The 18,424-nt window shown below is 45.9% G+C and overlaps 1 protein-coding gene across 3 annotated transcripts in view; it reads right to left on the bottom strand.

Annotated features, from left to right (window-relative positions):
• Positions 1-1,514: 1,514 nt before the first annotated feature.
• The window catches only part of CCDC192 (coiled-coil domain containing 192), a 310,484-nt gene continuing 293,574 nt past the window's right edge, over positions 1,515-18,424 (bottom strand). For all 3 annotated transcript variants that reach the window (XM_089334911.1, XM_089334909.1, XM_089334910.1), the window contains one exon: positions 1,515-2,082. In XM_089334911.1, coding sequence (XP_089191037.1) covers positions 1,988-2,082 — 95 coding nt within the window. In that variant the 3' untranslated portion in view covers positions 1,515-1,987. The remainder of the gene's footprint in view (positions 2,083-18,424) is intronic.

The following is an 18,424-nucleotide window of genomic DNA, read 5'->3' as shown; positions in this document are numbered from 1 at the left end:
GGGTCCCTGCACCTATGTGGGAGACCTGGAAGAAGCTCCTGGCTCCTGGCTTCAAATCGGTGCAGCTCCGGCCATTGCAGCCAGTTGGGGAGTGAACTAGCAGATGGAAGACCTCTCTCTCTTTCTGCCTCTCCTTCTTTCTCTGTGTAACTCTGACTTTCAAATAAATAAATAAATAAACCTTTTTAAAAAAATCTCCTGGCCAGTAGATAAAAAAAGATAAGTCTGTCTCTCTCTTCCTAACTTTGCCTTTTAAATAAATAAAAATAAATTTAAAAAACTCTACCTGTGCTTTTTAAAAGATCTACCAGTACTTACTTAGTTTTTTTTTTTTTTTTTTAAGATTTATTTATTTATTTGAAAGGTAGAGTTACAGAGAGGGAAACAAAGATCTTCCATCCACTGGTTCACTCCCCAAATGGCCATGATGCCAAGGCTGGGCCAGTCTAAAGCCAAGAGCAGAACTTCCATTCCCATCTCCCAAGTGGGTGGCAGGGCCCAAGGACTTGGGCCTCTTCCACTGCTTTCCTAGGTACATTAGCAGGGAGCCGAATAGGGAGTGGAGCAACTGGGACTCGAACTGGCACTCATACGGATTACGAGCTTTGCAGGCAGTGGCTTTATCTGCTGTGCCACGATGCCTATCCCTACCAGTACTGACTTTGAAGATGGAGGAGGAAGCCACGAACCAAGGAGTGCAGGTCTCTAGAAGCTGGAAAAGGCAAGGAAGTGGATTCTTCCCTTGAGCCTCCACAAAGGTACTCAGTACTGCCAAACCCCTGATTTTAGCTCTATGGAAGCCATATGTGGCTTGTAACCTGCGAACCACAGGATAATACATTGGTGCCTTCTTCAGCCACTAGGTTTGCGGTAATTTGTTAAATCAGCATCACAAAAGTGACACAAAAGTGACACAAAAGCCTTCATTGTTTCAAAGGAGACTTGAGCAGCATCACAGGGAAGTTTAGGGAGCAGGGTTGAGTGCGGGGCTCTCTACAAGCCGGCGGAAGAATGTCTCCTGTGTCTGCACGTGAATTTGACTGCCGCCTCCCTCCCCACTCTCCCCCTCTGCTTTTCATTTCCAGAGTTCTAACCATTATCCAGATCCTGGCTACTCCACATGCACGAGAAGGAAACGGAGCTTTAGCTTCCACCAAACACACAAATCAACGCAAGACAGATTAAAGATCTCAGCCTAACACCTGGAACCATAAAACTCCAAGAAAACACAAAGGAAAACTCTTTGATGCTGCTCGTGGTAATGGTTTTTTTTTTATTAAATTACCGAAAGCAAAGGCGACAAAAGTAACTATGAACAAGTAGAACCGCATCAAGCCAAAAAGCTTCCGCAGAGCAAAGCAAACATTTCACCAACAAATGAAAAGGTAACGTACAAACTGGAGAACGTATTTCTGAACATACATTTCCATGGAGTCAGTTTCCATTCTGAGGTGTGTCACAGCCACAGCAAGGTTGTGGTATGGCTGTTGATGTTCTAAGCATTGGTTCTCTTTTTGCTGGGGATTAAAATCCTTTATGTCTATCTGACTGCTACCTGGTCACATGCCTATTCCTAACCCACATCCACCGAAATAGGACGAGTTGCAAAGTCTGCTTGGAAACACTTATGCTTTGTATTCCTTCTTCAACACCCTGGGCTGCATGAGAATGTCACTTTAACTTTCTGAGCCTCACTCTCCTGCTCTGTAAAACAAATGGACAAGACAGGAAAATCTCTGAAGCCTCCCTCCAGCTCCAAAGATCCACTGGCACTGTAAAGTTTCTCAAAATTCCCCTTCCCCATCCCAGTGGAGCTTTTAGGGAGCCTACATTCATTCTGACTTGGATTCAGGAGTAGGGAGTATAGAAGAAATGTCTTCTGGTGCAAGACAGAGAGGTGGTTAAGGTATTTCAATTCTTTTTAACCTTCAGCCAAATCTATGTTTTTCTCCATTTGACTTTGTTTGGAGCCACAGGCTGTAGTATCTCAGATCTTAGTGCACTCCCGCAGCGGCCATTGTGGGGTGAACCAACGGCAAAGGAAGACCTTTCTCTCTGTCTCTCTCTTACTGTCCACTCTGCCTGTCAAAAAAAAAAAAAAAAGAAAGAAAGATTGCATTGAGAGTTGGCATCATGGCATCATGGTCTTCAATTCTAACCCCTCTGGTTTAAAATGTCTTTGTGGTTGCTTTTCTGCTATTTTAAAAGCATGATGATGCTGAAATATTCCAGCTGCTGAATGGGACAGGTGTCTGATGATCCTTAGAACCATCACCTAAAAACAGCACTTGAGCCTGGAAGACATTTCTGGAATAGCCATCAGCAATTGCCGCTATAATTAACGTACATGGATATTGGATAGTTTTTGGTGCGAATTCTAATATGGCACAAGGAGGCTTCCCTTGTTTCAACAAAAACTGGATTAAGTCTTTGAGACTGGAAATCAGAGTTTTAGAACTCAGGGGAAATTTTTTAGCCTCCTACAAAAATGGTAAGACACAAGATGTTATATACCAAGGATGTACGTTCTGTATTTTCCCTGTGAACTCCTTGATGTACGTTGGACAATGAGATTAATTAATGCAGATGATGGGTGTTGAGGCTGAAAGGTAAGTCAGATAGAGCTTGGGGAAGAACTGGGTGTGTCTTGGAAGATTTACGGAGAGCTGAGGCCAAGAGGAGGGCTTGAATTTGGCACTTACATCGAGCCCACTATTATCTCGGGCACTTTATTGTGACATCTCAAACTATCACCACAGAACACCAGTAAGATGAGTCCTATTTCCCTCATTATACAAACAGGGATGAAGAGTATTTCCCAAGATGGTACAGTTATTAACTTAGGGAAGTAGGACTCGAGCCCAGATTTAACCGATTTCAGAGACAGGCTTTTAACTACTGTGATGTGCTATCAACCATGGGGTTGTTGGGTTTTTGTTGCTGTTTTATATATATAGAAAAGCATTGTTGGAGTATATTATCTATCACTGCATGTCAGAAACATACAGCTGACTTGAAAGACAGAAACACAGAAAGAGAAGAGGAGAGAAAGAGATCTCTTATCCATTGGTTCACTCTATACATGGCTACAATGGCTGGAGCTGGGCTGATTTGAAGCCAGGAGTTTCTTCCAGGTTTCCCATGTGGGTGCAGGGGCCCAAGTACTTGGGCCAATTTGCACTGCTTTCCCAGGCACATTAGCAGGGAGGTACATATGAAGTGGAGCCGCTAGGATTCGAACCAGTGCCAATACGGGATGCTGGCATCTCCGGTGATGGTTTTACCCGCTACGTGACCATGGCCCCAACACACAGTATATTTAAGCTTGACCTGAGATCTCTAGCAAAAGCAAGCTGCTTGAGCACAGAGTGAAAGTGCACTGTGTACCAGTTTTACCTCGACACGAGCTTAGTGTGTGGAGCTGTGAGAAAAGCATCAGTGAACCCGGACCCTGAGGATTTGGGCCTAGAATCAGGTGTGCTATGATTTACTGTCTCGCTGTGTGACCTTCCATCAGGTCACTTGCACTTTCCGAGCCTCAGCTTCTTCCTGCCTCAGGTGGGTTGTTCCTTACGTTAGATGGGATAACGTACATGCAAGTGATACCAAAGTGTTTTCTGTAATACAATTTTTAAAAGATTTCAAATGATAAATTAATAGAATTATACGTGAAAATAGCAAAAGAGGAGAGAAAACTGCTACAGTAAAAAAAGCATCATCCTCCCTCACTACTCTTTCCTCCTGTAACAGTCACTCCTCCTCCCCAAGGCATCCAGCACAAACAGATCTGTACCCTCAGAAAGGAGGGCTGCATACTCCATGTGGTAAGACCACTCCATTCGTTTTACTTAACCGGAGGTGCTCTATACCTTGTCTTTTCACTTACTAGCATACTGAGAATTCTTTATAATGGCACATGTAAACATGCCTACTACTACGATAGTTTGAAAGTATCCGTTTATTTAATCCAGCCTCCCTGATGGACACTTAGATTCTATGCAGTTCTTTTCTGCAGAGTAAAATCACACCGCAATTTAACAAACGTTAAATGCTTTTGGTGTATATACAACCTTCTGCTTAGCATTGTAAAATAAGCTCTAGACATGTTTCTTGGCATCTAGGAACACATAACCTTAAGTGTAGTTGGCAGATAGCACATTGCCCACACACTGGAAATCAACACAACTCCTTGTGTTAACATCCCACTTACCCAGAAATGTCTCTTCCTGACGCCATATTGCACTTGGCCTAAAAATTCCCAGTCTTCCTGTTTACATGAGATATAGAGCATCCCTTCTGGGGCCCACTTTCTAGCTCTTGCTAGAAGGCTGGTGTACTAGTGATAGGACCATGGAGCATCTGTGAGCTCTACCAGCTTTGCAATCAGTGATCTCCAAGATGAGAAAATTACAGGAGCTACACGTGTCATTACAGCACGCCATTGGCAAATGAACTGCAGATGTGGCCATGACTAAAAACCCTGTGCACGCAGGCCAAGTGCGGGCAAGCCTAACAAGAAATATCCCAGCCAAGCAAATATTGATAACACTATCAATAATACATCAAATTTTAAAATAAATGAACACCTAGTATCTAGTCCACTTATATTATTGGATAAACAGACTCTTGCAAGGCTGTGGAAGCAATACTTTATTATGGTAATTTTGAGACAATAAACTTTCAGATTGTAGAACTGTAGAATTACAGTGCTAAAAAGAAATTGACTCATTAAGTGGTTCTTAAAATTTTACGGTATTGGCCAACGCTGCGGTTCAATAGGCTAATCCTCCGCCTGTGGCGCTGGCACCCTGGGTTCTAGTCCCGGTCAGGGCGCCAGATTCTGTCCTGGTTGCCCCTCTTCCAGGCCAGCTCTCTGCTATGGCCCAAGTCCTTGGGCCCTGCACCCGCATGGGAGACCAGGAGGAAGCACCTGGCTCCTGCCTTCGGATCAGCGCGGTGAGCCAGCCGCGGCGGCCATTGGAGGGTGAACCAACGGCAAAGGTAGACCTTTCTCTCTGTCTCTCTCTCTCACTGTCCACTTTGCCTGTCAAAAAAAAAAATTTATGGTATTGGATCCCTTTGAAAACCTGACAAAAGCTATATTTAATATCCCCAGAAACAATTCTGATATAATATTGGACCATCCTTTACAGCAGCTTTTTAAAAAAATTTGTAAATAGCTTCAGTGAGACACGTTTACACATAACATTTACCTATTTCTCTTGTACAAGTCCATGAATGTTAGTATATTTACAGTTTTACCACCACCACCACAATCTGATTCTGCAATACTTCTACCCCCTTACACAGAAATCTTAGCCCATGTACAGCTCCTCCTCATTCCTATCCCCAGTTTCACATAAACACTAATCAAAAACAGTACTGCAAGAGTTTCATGGAAGATGGAATTAAAAGAAGTTTACTTTGGTGCAAAAAAAATTTAGAAACCCATGCATGGGTTTTTCACAATACTCATTTTCTCATGAACTTTTTGAAGATACCTCATATGCAAAGATTTCTAAATTTTTTTGGCACTAAAATAAAGGTGCCTTTTGATTTCATGAATCCTTTGAAGTGCCACACACTGTCTGTCTATATTTGTAGGGCAGAATGTTACAAACATTCTAACTTCTAAACACACCCATCACGTGTAATCACAACAAAAGCATATGGAATACTACTAGTATGTCACAAATATTGATCTGGTGATCAACTAAAAGGTCATAACTCTAGTTTGGAAAACTGTCCTAGAGAGTCCATCCTAGGTAAAATTCAACCCAAGCCAAAGCAAACCTGTGACAGATGGCTTCCTGATTTTTTAAATATACCTATTTATTTGAAAGGTGGAGTTACAGAGAGAGGAATAAACACAGAAAAAGTCCTCCATCACTGGCCCACTCCCCAAATGGCTGCAACAGCCAGAGCTGGGCCAACACGAAGCCAGGAGCCTCCTCTGGGTCTCCCATGAGGTTGCACAGGCCCAGGCACTTTGGCCATCTACCTCTGCTTTCTCAAGCCACAAGCAGAGAGTTCGATCGGAAGAGGAGCAGCCGGGACACGAACCAGTGCTCACATGGGAGACTGGCGCCGCAAGTGGAAGCTTAGCCCACCACGCCACCCAGCATCCAGATGGCTCCCTGATTTAACATCTGAAGAAACAGCCCAAGATGGAAGCCAGGGAGCAGTAGTGTCAGAACCACAATTCAGTTTCCCTAACTCCTAGGTACTTCCTAACTTACTGGATTTCTGATGTCAGTGACCTCAGCACAAACAGCGAAGAGGTTTGTACCAAGTCACAAAGCATCGCAGGGAAACCATCACTGATTTACCGTGTTACAGTCTGGGGCAGGAGAGGAGAACCTTGATTATTCCTGGAGAAGGGGGAAGCACAGAGGTAGCGCAGTGTGGGGGTGCCCTGGGCCACAGGAGAAAAACACTCCTGTTGTAGGTGACCCAAAACACACCGGGGGGCTGGACCAGGGCCTAATTGCCCTGCCTCATGTGTGGGTTATTAGAGAAGCAGGGCGGCCTTTTCCACCGAGCAGTCCCCCGTGGCCCCGTTGCCCAGGAGGTTCTGGCGTGATCAAGGATGTTTATGATCCTCTGCAGTGACTGTGTAGTCCAAGGGCAGCTCCTGCGGTTGCTCTGAGCGGTGCCTGCAGCCTGGCACCCCGTCTGCATTCCGAGCACAGGCCTACAAGTGCATTGTCATCCTCGTTTGCTCTGAGTTGAAAGGTTCGCTCCCCACACACTGCCGTGAAGCCTACTGCCTGTCAGCCACACTCCAGGTAACGTGTCGGGAACTGGAAGGTGTTGATGCCAGTGCTACATACTGAGATGTGAAGCAGACCACTGCACAGATAACTGAGAGGACCCATAAAAGAAGCACACAGCACCCACGAGTTCATGTACCAGAAGTACCTGGCCGGGACTGATGAGCGGTGAAATCCAAACCTTTATTCAGGGATGAAGAAGGAGTGTCTTAGGTTTACAAAGAGCCTTGAGGCATCTGCTCCTGAGCCGTCAGCATGGCCGCAGACCCCAACAGCAGGCAGAGGAAGCACAGGGGGAAACTTCTGGGGCACAGAGTCTAGTTGGACCACCAGATTGTCAACCAGGCCAGTTACGGAGGGGGCCCAGGACACGATGGATGCCGCTTCCACTGCAGACTCCAGTCCTAAGTCAGACAGTGTTCTCTGTTTATCTTCTTGCCAGAAGGAACAACCAGTCCCGGGGGAGCTCAAGGCACCAGAGCGTGAGCAGTGTGTGAAGGGAATTGGGGAACGGGAGAAAAAGCAGAACACTGAGCAAATGAGGAGTCCCACAGAGTGGAGGAGAACTGAAGGATGAGTGAGGAGGGCAGAAAGCGGCAGGCTGTGACCCTAGGAAAGGAGATGGCAGTTGATGCTAGAGACGTAAACTCAGCAAGCGAGAGCACTTTCTACCAAGAGGCAGGTGCAGTCTAGACTCTCCCAAGCACCAGGAACCCGCACACTCCTGAGAATACGAATGAAAGCTCCAAGAGGAATGCATGTCTGGCTTGCGAGAAACAAGCATGGAAGGAAGTGACGTGGAGGAGAGACAGCGCAACACTGGCTTGGGAAAGGCCGTGATTCAGCACAGACAGCTTTGAGTGTCGGGAGAGAAGGAGGTGTTTGGTGGAGTGGCTAAGATGCTCACATCCCATCTCAAGTAGCTGGGTCTGCTTTCTGCCCCTGGCTTCTGACTCCAGCTTCCTGCTAAGGCAGACTCTGGGAGGCAGCGGTGCTGACTCAAGTCACTGGGTTCCTGCCACCCACATGGGAGACCTGAGCTGCATTCCTGTCTCTTGGCTTGGGACCTGTCCCAGTCCTGGCTGTGTGGGCCTTTGGAAAGCAAACAAGCAGATGGAAGCACACTCTCTTTCTGCCTCTTACATAAATAAATAGTACATGGTATTCTGGTCACTCTGCTTCTGATGCAGCTCCCCAGTAATGTAGCTGGGCAGCAGAGGATGATGGTCTCTGCCACCATGTGGGAGACTTAGAGTTCCTGGCTCCTGGCTTTGGCCTGCTGTAGCCCCAGATGTTGCAGCCATTTGGGAAGTCATTCAGCACACGGATCATCTGTCTCGGTCACTCTGCCTTTCAAATAAAAAAAAACAAAAAACAAAAAACATGGCACAAATGTTCTTCTGAGTAAAAAATGGAAGCTCTGATTCCTGTATGTGGTTCCATGCAGAGCTGATGTGACCCATCACTTGTCTTGCCTTAGAACCACAGTGGAGACAGAAAGGCCTGTTGAGCCCGTTTGTTGCAAAAAGGAATGAATTTAGAAGTATATTTCAGCAACAATGTTTTAGGGAATACAACTGACAGATTGGAGGCATAGGAAAACTGTCATTGTTTTTCCAGTTAACTTCGGTGACTATGGACGAGTGATAGAGATTTGAAAGGTAAAGACTCGCATCCCAGATGAGATTCGAGAACGGGAATTCTCTAAATCATGGCTGCAATGAACAGGGAGATGGAGTTTCGGCCACAGCTAGGTGGGGCACATCTTATTCAAGTGGAAAAGAATACATGCTGGCCCTCTGAAAAGTCTGTGGGACGTGAAATTAAGAGACAAGTTTCTTTCAGTGCAGAGATTTTTGAAGTGCAGACATGCTCATATTTGCCTGGCCTGGAGTTCTATGAATGGAAAATGAGGGAGGGGGGTTATAAAAAGAGGATGAGGAGAAACACCCAGAATGAGCCCTGTGGAGAAGCTGGCGGACATGTATGGAAGACTGGGGGAGCTTCTCATGTTCCGATCGGTGAAAACTGCCAGGGGAACTAACACTTGCAGCCATCAACACTCATGCACAGGAACGCAGTGAGACACAGTGAGGTCAAGGCCATCATTGGCAAGTGTGACTGCACATGCATCACTCACGCAGCTGACGGGGAAGTGCAGCGCCAGGCCAGGGCAGAGAGGGAGGGAGGAATCCCCCGGGAGGGAATCCTTTCACCCGCTGGTGTGAGCACACTGCGGAACAGGAGAGAGGATGAAGGGAAAGGAAACTGTTCTATCATCTCACGGGTAAAATGAGGCCATCTGGTGAGGCAGACACAATGAATAATGCATGCTTGATGCAGATCCTAAAACTGGCTCAGAGGAGACACACGATGATGGACAGATTCAGCCATCTTCCTTGGTGTTTCCCTTGGCTAAGGTTAACCAAGCTCCTGGCTGCCCTTACTATCAATTCCACAGAAACAAATCAATTCTTTTATCTTTTTTAAAAAAGATTTACTTTGTTTCTTTGAAAGACAGAGTTGCAGAGAGAAGGAAAGAGAGAGAGAGAAAGAGAGAGAGAGGAAGAGAGAGAGAGGAAGAGAGAGAGAGGAAGAGAGAGAAGTCTTCCATCCACTGGTTCACTACTCAAATGGCCGCTTGGCCAGAGCAAGGCCAGGCTGAAACTAGGAGCCAGAAGCTTCTTCCGGGTCTCCCACATGGCTGCATGGGCCTAAGTACTTGAGCCATCTTCCACGGCTTTTCTGGGCACATTAGCAGGGAGCTGGATTGGAAGTGGAGAAGCCAGAACTCGAACCCGTGCCTTATGGGATGCCAGCACTATAGGCAGCGGGTCTAACCTTCTACACCACAGCACGGGCCCCAAAATAAGTAATTGGGTGATTATGGATGATTTTATGACTGCAGTCCTTTTGAATAGTGCTTGCTACCTGGAGAACCATGAAACTTACAAGAGGTTACCACTTTCCCAGAATCTAAATAAAACTTACATCTTATCATTAGTCGGCTAAAACAATCACCATCACCTGAAATGTTACTTTCCTAATCTATATTCCCTTCTATCTACCATTCGGATAGCTCCAGGCATCTGCCCTCCCCTTCCCCCTTGTCATGGAGAAAGGATTTTGATTTGTTCTTTGAATGTGGAATGCAGGGAGGAAGGGGAGGGTACCGCAGGAAGGCAAAATGGTATAAAAGACAAGGGTCTCAGAACAGTGGGTTAATCAGATCATGACAGGCAGAGGCTGGTTGGCCTGGAGCTGGCTGTAGTGTTTGTGGGTTCGTGCAGGGAAGTAGCAGGAAGCAATCTTTGATAAACACTTGGCAGTTGGGTTGTGCAAGCCTTGAGTGCCAAGCTAAGTTGTCTTGAATTTTATATTCAAGCAGCTAGAAGTCTCAGAGTGTTTGAATGGGAAGTGTCAAAATGAGAAAGAAATTTAGGAGTACTAATTTGGTGGCCACTGCGAGAGTAAAGATAAGGGCTAAGAGGTGAAAAGATACTGCAAACAGGAAAACCAAACCATGGGACATTTACCACTGAGTAAGCATGAACTAAAAAGCCATGAACGAGATTGATGGAAGTCGCTTTGGAGGGGCCGGCCAGCATCACAAATAAGGGCATCCCATATGGGCAGATTGAGTCCTCGCTGCTCCACTTCCAATCCAGCTCCCTGCTAATGTGCCTGGGAAAGCAGCAGCAGATGGCCCAAATGCTTGGGCCCCTGCAGCCACATGGGAGATCCAGGAGAAGTTCTTGGCTCCTGGCTTCATAATGGCCCAGCTCTAGCTGTTGTGGCCATTTGAGGAGTGAACCAGCTGATGGGAGATCTTTCTGTCTCTCTGTTCCTCTCTTTGTAACTTTGCCTTTCAAGTAAATATATAAATCTTAATAAAATAAAATAAAGAGGCCAGCGCTGTGATACAGTATGCAAAGCTGCTGCCTGCAGGGCACTGTGCACTGGTTTGTGTCTCAGCTGCTCCACTTCTGATCTCCCTCCTTGCTGATGCATCTGGCAAAGCAGCAGAGCATGGTCCAAGTCCTTGGGCCCCAGCACCCATGTGTGAGACCTGGAAGAAGCTCCTGATTTGGAATTGGCCCAGCTCTGGCTGTTGTGGCCATCTGGGGAGTGAACCAGCACGTGGAAGACCTCTCTCTTTCTCTCTCCCTCTGTTACTCTGTGACTCTGCCTTGCAGATAAATAAATAAATGTTTTAAGAAAAAAAAAGACACTAACAAATAACATTTATTTAGAGTAGTGAGACTCCAGGTAATTTAAAAAAAGAAAAGAAAGTAGCCATGGGAAATACAGACTATTCAAAGGAAGAAACATCCAGTCTTGGTAAGGGGGAAGTGAGATTATGCTAAAATTTCGAGACCATGCGACAAAGATAACAAAAAGCAGGTGAGAAACAAAATGACTGGAACAGGCGTTGAGGCGTGGCGAGTGGAGCTGCCACTTCGGAAGTACGCATTCTACATCAGAGCGCTCATTCAGGTCCTGGCTCCTCTGATTCTGATCCAGCTTCCTGCTAATGTACCTGGGAAAACAGCCGATGATGGCCCAAGTACCTGGGTCCTTGCCACCTATGTAGGAGACCTAAATGGAATTCCAGGCTCCTGGCTTCTACCTGGCCCAGCCCAAGCTCTTATGGGCATTTTGGGGAGTGAACAAGTAGATGGAAGATCTCTTTGCACTTTGTCTAGCAAAAAGAATTTGAGATCAAGTAGGACAGAAAGACCAGAATTTGCAATTAGAAATACAGGCTTTTAATTCATTTTCATAGAGCTAAAAGCTGAAGCTACCAGAATATGAGATTTGATTAAAATATTCATGCTATTTCTGCCAAATTTTTCTATCTGCAAATATGACTAAAGGTAAGTTTGTTTTTTTTTCATGCCTTAATCTTATGTCAGGGTTCAGCTGCATACAACAGAGTCTAGTCTGTTTAAGCTGAAAGGCACTCAGCTATTAGGAGGTTTTCGACATTTCTATGTGGGAGGGAGCAGAAGGAAGAGGCTCTATGTTGAGCCTCTAGGAATGACCACACCCCCCAGACCTATTACAGGACTGGGCATGGGGTGAGCTGCTCATGCCTCCCTCCATCCGAGCAGGAAGTCCCTGGATCAGGAGGCCACAGTCAGTGCCGCTGACCACAGAACAATGCTGTCCGTGACACAGATCTTGCCAGGAACACGTGCCCAGAACCTGACTTTCTCCCTATTCTAGTCATTGTGATCCCAATTCTCACATCCTGAATTTAAAGGGGCCAGGAGATGTCATTTCTAGCTTTCCAGCTTCTGTATACAAGAGAGTGAGCATAAACGTTCACTAATTCACCCCACAGCAGCCAACCCAGTGTGTCAGTCTCATTTCACAGTAAATAGCCACAATCAAGTGGACCTTTTTATTTAATCACACCAATCAGACTGCAACCCTGGTCTCTCAGTGGGCACACTATCAGGCTGTTCACTGTGCTTCTAACACGTTCTCTGTAGAGGCACCAGCTCCGGGATGACAGCAAGGTCAAAGGTTTTGAAGCTGTTCCCAGGCTCAATGGGAGCGCATGCCACGACTGATTCGTGCCTTTCTGGAATGGGGGAGAAAGGGAAGGGGCACTGGTGCAGTCCCCTACACTAGCTCATCGCTTCATTACTGCCTTGTCACCATTGCCTTGTCACTATTCAGCACTACCCTTACCTGTCAGAAGAAACATCTCCTCCAACATTTTGGTGACTAGTTTGTTATCAGTAGTTCTGTACTAGCAGAAAACTAGTAGGATGCATACCATGTCCTAAGTACCCTGAGTTATTCTGTCACCTAACTATGTTATTTTTTTTACTCTAATTTATCTCAAAGTGCTCCCCCATGCTTCCTCTATGACTTAAGTGCTGATTTCCCCCTATCCTTCCCCCAAGGGCTGCCTCACGAGCATCTGGCCCCTCAGATGACCCCTTTTGGGTCCAAGGGGGAAGAAACGCCATGGCCCCAGGCAGTGTGAGAGAGTGATGCTGGAATGCCCTGCACCGGAGCAGCCCTCGGACAGGAGCACTGCAGGCTGGACGGGGCGACTTGTGCTGCTACTGAAAGGGATTTCTGCCCCCGACCCCAGGGCACCTAGTGAGCTCACCCCTGGCTTTTCTGAACGTCTGTCCCTGCCCCCAATTCTTTTAAGTCACTTTCTGTCTCCAACACGTCATTGAGGACTGGCTCCAGTCCTTTTCAGATCAAATTAGCTACCCTTTCTCTGTATTTGCCTATCTCTCTGTTGTAGCACATACACCACTTATGTACCTGTCTATATGTTCAAATTGAATTACTCAAAGGCACAGTGATTTCAGCGCCATCAATTACTATTTTACATATATTTTCCCATTCAGTTCTTGCAATAAATTTAAGAAGAAACAGGCTGAGAGGGGTTAAATATCATGCCCCATTGTACTGGCAGAAAGAGCCCTTGAAACTCGGTCATATTTTATTTCCATACTTAACACCGTACTAGCCACTAGGTTCAATAAATCCTTATCAAATGTGTAAGTATACTACCAACTCCAAAAAAGAGTCTCTGGCCATCAGCAGAGCTCTGAGCTCACCACAGACTTTAATTCAAACCAGACCTTACTACCTAGGAGAAGGAGGATCTATCAGCGAACCCAATTACAGGGAGCAACGCAGCAACCGCCTCACTGAAGGTCATCTACGGAGCCTGCCTTTACCATAATGTGGTTCACACAGGAATGATCAGTGAGAGATTCAATTTCAAATGTTAATACTGCAATGGCAGAAACAGATAAACATGGAACAAGAAGAGACGGCTTCCCTCCAGCGCACAAAGTCAGCTCTGCCATGCCCTGTCTTCGGAGAGGAGGTTTTCTTCGGCTGCAACGTTAGCACGGCAATCTACTCCCTTGCATTTGCACAGTCTTCACTGATCGCCAGCTTTTGGTAATGCTGTCTTCCATATTCCCAAAACGGTTTCTTGCTAGGATCTGATTGAATAAGGACACTTGCCAACCAGACTGGTTTGGGAGCTGGTGCTTTTTGTCTTCTGACATTTTTAATACATGGCAGCCAGGTGTCTGAGTTTGTTTTTAGCCTTCCCTTTCTGCTTTGAAGTGGGTTTTTCCATCACCAGGTCCTCATCCCCATTTGCCATCCCTGGGGTGGGGGCTGGGTGTGTCCAAGCGCTTTCAGGGTGCTGTGCTGGGAATACTGGCCTCTATTCCCGAGGGCTCATGAGCTCACCCTGTTTCCATGTGTCACTGCACATGTGTCGGATCCTGGTGGAAAAACAGTTGGGTTTGGGTGGAAACAGCAGGGGGTGGGACAGCTGTAATTCAAAGCTTTTCATGTCCTTTCCTGTGCATCTAGCTTATGGCTGACAAGAGTCAGTGCTAGCCTAGCACGAAAGTTTTCCTCTTTGTGTTGATGTGTCTTTTTCACCTCTTTGCTATTAGCACAATTAACTTTAATAGCCAAACAGCAGTCCCAACTCTGTCTCTTGGGACTATTAGTTTTATCTTGTTCATCTTTTTTTTTTTTCTTTTAAATGTAAGCTCTTGACAATTCTACTCATACAACTTTGTACTATATTGTAATGTGATAATGCATTGTAAGATTTGTTTTTTCTTCTATTATTCTGTAGGGGTGGTCTGAGGTTGGGGAAGAGGCAGTGTGATACAGAATGGCCATGTGGATGAGAACAGAGAGATCTGGCTTGTGGTCCTAACTCTGTCTCTAACTACATGACTGTGTCAGACGAGTCTTGGGAACCTTCGAGATCTGCAGGACCAGGAAGCTGAAGGTGAACGGGATGATCTCTAACACGCCTTCCAGACGACAAATACATACGTCCTGGCACTTTACCATCTAGTTCTAGATCTGGGGACTGCTGCAGATTTTGAATGAAGCAGAATCTGGTGGAGCTGCACAGTGAGAAAGGGACTATTTTTACATGAGAAAGATTTTCTACCATTAGCATAATCTTCATGGAGTTGGGATGCTGCATTTCCTCTATGAATCAAATTCTTCAAAACTGTCTGAGTTTGCAACCTATTTACAACTACTGGACAAGACTCTCATACTGACAATTAAGTTGTGCCTGGAACTATATTGCTTTATTGGGAACAGGCCCTTGGTGCATTCTTAAGAAGACACAGAATAATATATTTCAGAAAGACACCTTCAGGAATGGATTAGTCTCAGAATTTGTGCTCAGGTTACAACTGCTCTTGCCCACCTTCAAAAAATCTGTTCCTATTTCTAGGCCGCAAGGTGTCCAGCTAAAGGGCAGTGCTACTATTTCAGAGTTATCTAGACTTTAAGGGTGACTGAGTTAAACCCTGTAACATGTTTCGAGATAGTGTGATAGACAATGATAAGAACAGCCTCTCCTCTGAGTCTCTTTTTCCACCTCGTGCTATTAAACAACATTCAACACGAGGAGCACCGTGGCTGCCGCTCAAGCAGAACTTTTGGAAATGTTCACTGTTATGGCTACCTTTTTAGAAACAGAAATCCATCAGGCATTTTTTAAACATACAGTATTAGTATTATTTATTAAACCTCAAATCATTAGCATTGTGGGTTCCCACCCCCACCCCCGGGCACGCTCCAATTTCTTTTTGAATCCCAGTAATTAAAGGTATCCTCTATCCACTAACAAGAGGGCGAGTTCACTTTGTGCCAGGCAGAAATTCTAATTCTCCCGGGAGAGCTGAGACTGTCTCACTTTCTGTGGAGTGGATCAGAAGGAGGCCTGTCTCAGTTTCATAACGGCTGCTTTTACCCAAGGACCTTTATTCCATGGCTGAACTGAACCATAGGGCGTCCTTTAAAGTTGAATAATAGCCACGATTGATAACTGCAATCTGCGTGGAGATATAAGTCTCTGTTCCTTAACTTTGGCAGGGAAGTGTTGCAGATTACATACTTATCTCTTACAATGAATAACTGAAAACATCAAAAACTTGTTTACTTTGAAATGGCCAGTGTGTGAACCAGCCACATTATTTGCTTTTAGATCCTTCTCTGCTTTGTTTTCTTCCTGGCTTTCAGTGCTACCCAATGGAAGTTCTGCCCATCAGGAAGATGGGCGTGTCACCCGCCAATGCATGCCCAGGGCTAGGGCCGATCCTGCTTTGGGGGGCCTGAACTTCAGAATCAGGAGCAAAGACCCTTGAAGACAAAGAACACAGACTAGGTGTGGGGAAGATATACAGAAGGGCATTTCAAAGACTTTGTGGGAAAATGGCACTAAAACATATGCTCATATGGGGTAAAAGAATTTTAGAAACACATACACTTTTTTTCCCCATAGTACGCATTTTCCATAAACTTTTTGAAGGCTTCTTATTTTTAGAAAAAGAAATCATACACACACATTTAAAAGAGATGACAAATACCCCAATTTAAATTCCTGAAGCTAAGCTGTCCTCTCCCCAGTATTTTGGGTATATGTTCTTTGATTACCCCTTTATATATCAACAGTGTGAACTTAACTGTGGGGAGCAACTCAGACTAGACTAAGTTACTAGAATTAAGACTTATTCTATGCATCTGCTCTCCCACAATATGGCGCTGGGAGAGGAGGAAACAGCTTCTACTCAGCTGCCTCCAGTTCAACCAACAAGCTGCAGGAGCTGCTCCTGATTGGAGGAGAGCAGCGTACTCGGCGTGTGGGTAGCAGAGTTGGGATTGGTGGAAGAGGACTATAAAGGAGGAGAGAGACAACATGCACCAGGAACATCTAAGAGGAACATCTGAAGGAACACCTGTGCAGCCCCCGAGAGAGCCGGCCGGCGGTGTGCCGCTCCCCCGCGGAAGTGGGGAAAGTGGCTAGGGGGAACCGCCCTTCCACGGAGGTGGGAGGGACGGTAGCCAACCCGGGAAGAACCAGCAGCAAACCCAGGGAGGGCCGAGCAGACAAAAGAACAGCGCAGGGTCCTGTGTCGTTCCTCCACGGAGACGGGGAGCGACACTTAACTGTCATTTTCTATAGAGCAAATAGAAAAAATCAATCTTTTCATTAGCATGGTTGACTGAAATGTGGTTTTTATTGTTGAAAGTTTACCGATGTTTATTTCCACATTATTGGTCATTTAAAATTATAGATTGTTGGCCGGTGCCATGGCTCACTTGGCTAATCCTCCACCTGCGGCGCTGGCACCCCAGGTTCTAGACCCGGTTGGGGCGCCAGATTCTGTCCTGGTTGCTCCTCTTCCAGTCCAGCTCTCTGCTGTGTCCCGGGAAGGCAGTGGAGGATGGCCCAAGTGCTTGGGCCCTGCACCCGCATGGGAGACCAGGAGGAAGCACCTGGCTCCTGGCTTTGGATCAGCGCTGCATGCTGGCCGCAACGCGCCGGCCTTAGCGGCCACTTAGGGGGATAAACCAACAGGAAAAGAAAGACCCTTTTCTCTGTCTCTCTGTCTCTCTCTCTAACTCTACCTGTCAAAAAAAAAATCATAGATTGTTGTCAAAGTCTGGAAGTCTCTTAAAGTTTGATTCACATATGAGCTCGTGTAGTTACTCTGTAGTATTCCTTCAAACACAAACATTGAAATACATGCTCTTTCTAGAAGTACTATCAAAAGAAAAAAATCACAATGGGTTTCTCAGTGCATATGTTCACTGTTAGCGATATTTCTGAATTTCTACTTTGCACATTTACAGAGAATGCATTTTCCACTCCCAATTTTCCATGCCTGATGACTGGGTGGCTTTCCTATACTCACTTCTGACTCTGCTGTGACTGTCACCCACGCACATCTGTTGCTGGGTACCGTGGGATGTGTTCATGTCACAATACGCCCTCTAACTCTACACATGTGTGCTGTGCTGTCAAGTGGGGTCAGCACAGTGGGCATCAGAGATGCTCCTGAAGCCATGCTGTACACTGGAGAGGCCAGCAGTAGCATTACGTTTAATGCTTTATGAATTCATTTTATGTATTTGAGGTGAGAGACAGACAGAGGGGAGGGAGAGGGAGGAGAGAGAGAGAATGAGAATCTTCCATCCGCGTGTTCACTCTCTAAATGCCCACAACAGCCAGGGATGGGCTAGGCTGAAGCTGGGAGCCAGGAACTCCATCCAGATCTGTGTGGGTGGCACAGACCCAACTACTTGAGCCATCACATTAGCAGGAAGCTGGGATTGGGAGTAGGGCCAGGACTCAAACCCAGGCACTGTGGTTTGGGATGTGGGTATTGCAAGCAACATGTAAACCTCTGTGCCAAACGCCCACCCCTAGCAATAACTTTTTAAAACAGGGAAGTGACTGTGAACCACATGAACATATCTCATTAAAGCCAAACTCAACATGTACCCTATTCCATTTCCCCTTAGCTGGATCTTAAACTCACCTGTAGATAGCTCAACCCGACAGCACAAAAGGCTAAGTGACAGCACACAGAGTCAAGAGAGACGGGGTCTTAACTAGTTACTGTTAAAAAGATCTCATTTTCCACATATTTTACAGAAATACAATGCGCAGGATGCCTGCGAATTCAAGATGAGCTCTTTCAGCTTTATGGAAAACCTAACTCTGACACAGTGCCTGGTCTTTCTATCTTTGAGAATACTCTTCTATGCATGGCCCAGCTGTGAACACGCCTGGAGGCAACAGAGCCTCCCCAAGTCTCCTTTGGTTTGTG

This window comes from Oryctolagus cuniculus, chromosome 6 (assembly GCF_051225735.1).
Source record: "Oryctolagus cuniculus isolate XC-2025 breed Fujian yellow rabbit chromosome 6, ASM5122573v1, whole genome shotgun sequence".
Lineage (NCBI taxonomy): Eukaryota > Metazoa > Chordata > Mammalia > Lagomorpha > Leporidae > Oryctolagus > Oryctolagus cuniculus.
Note: the sequence above shows the minus strand (reverse complement) of the source record. Positions and strands in the feature narration are given on the sequence as shown.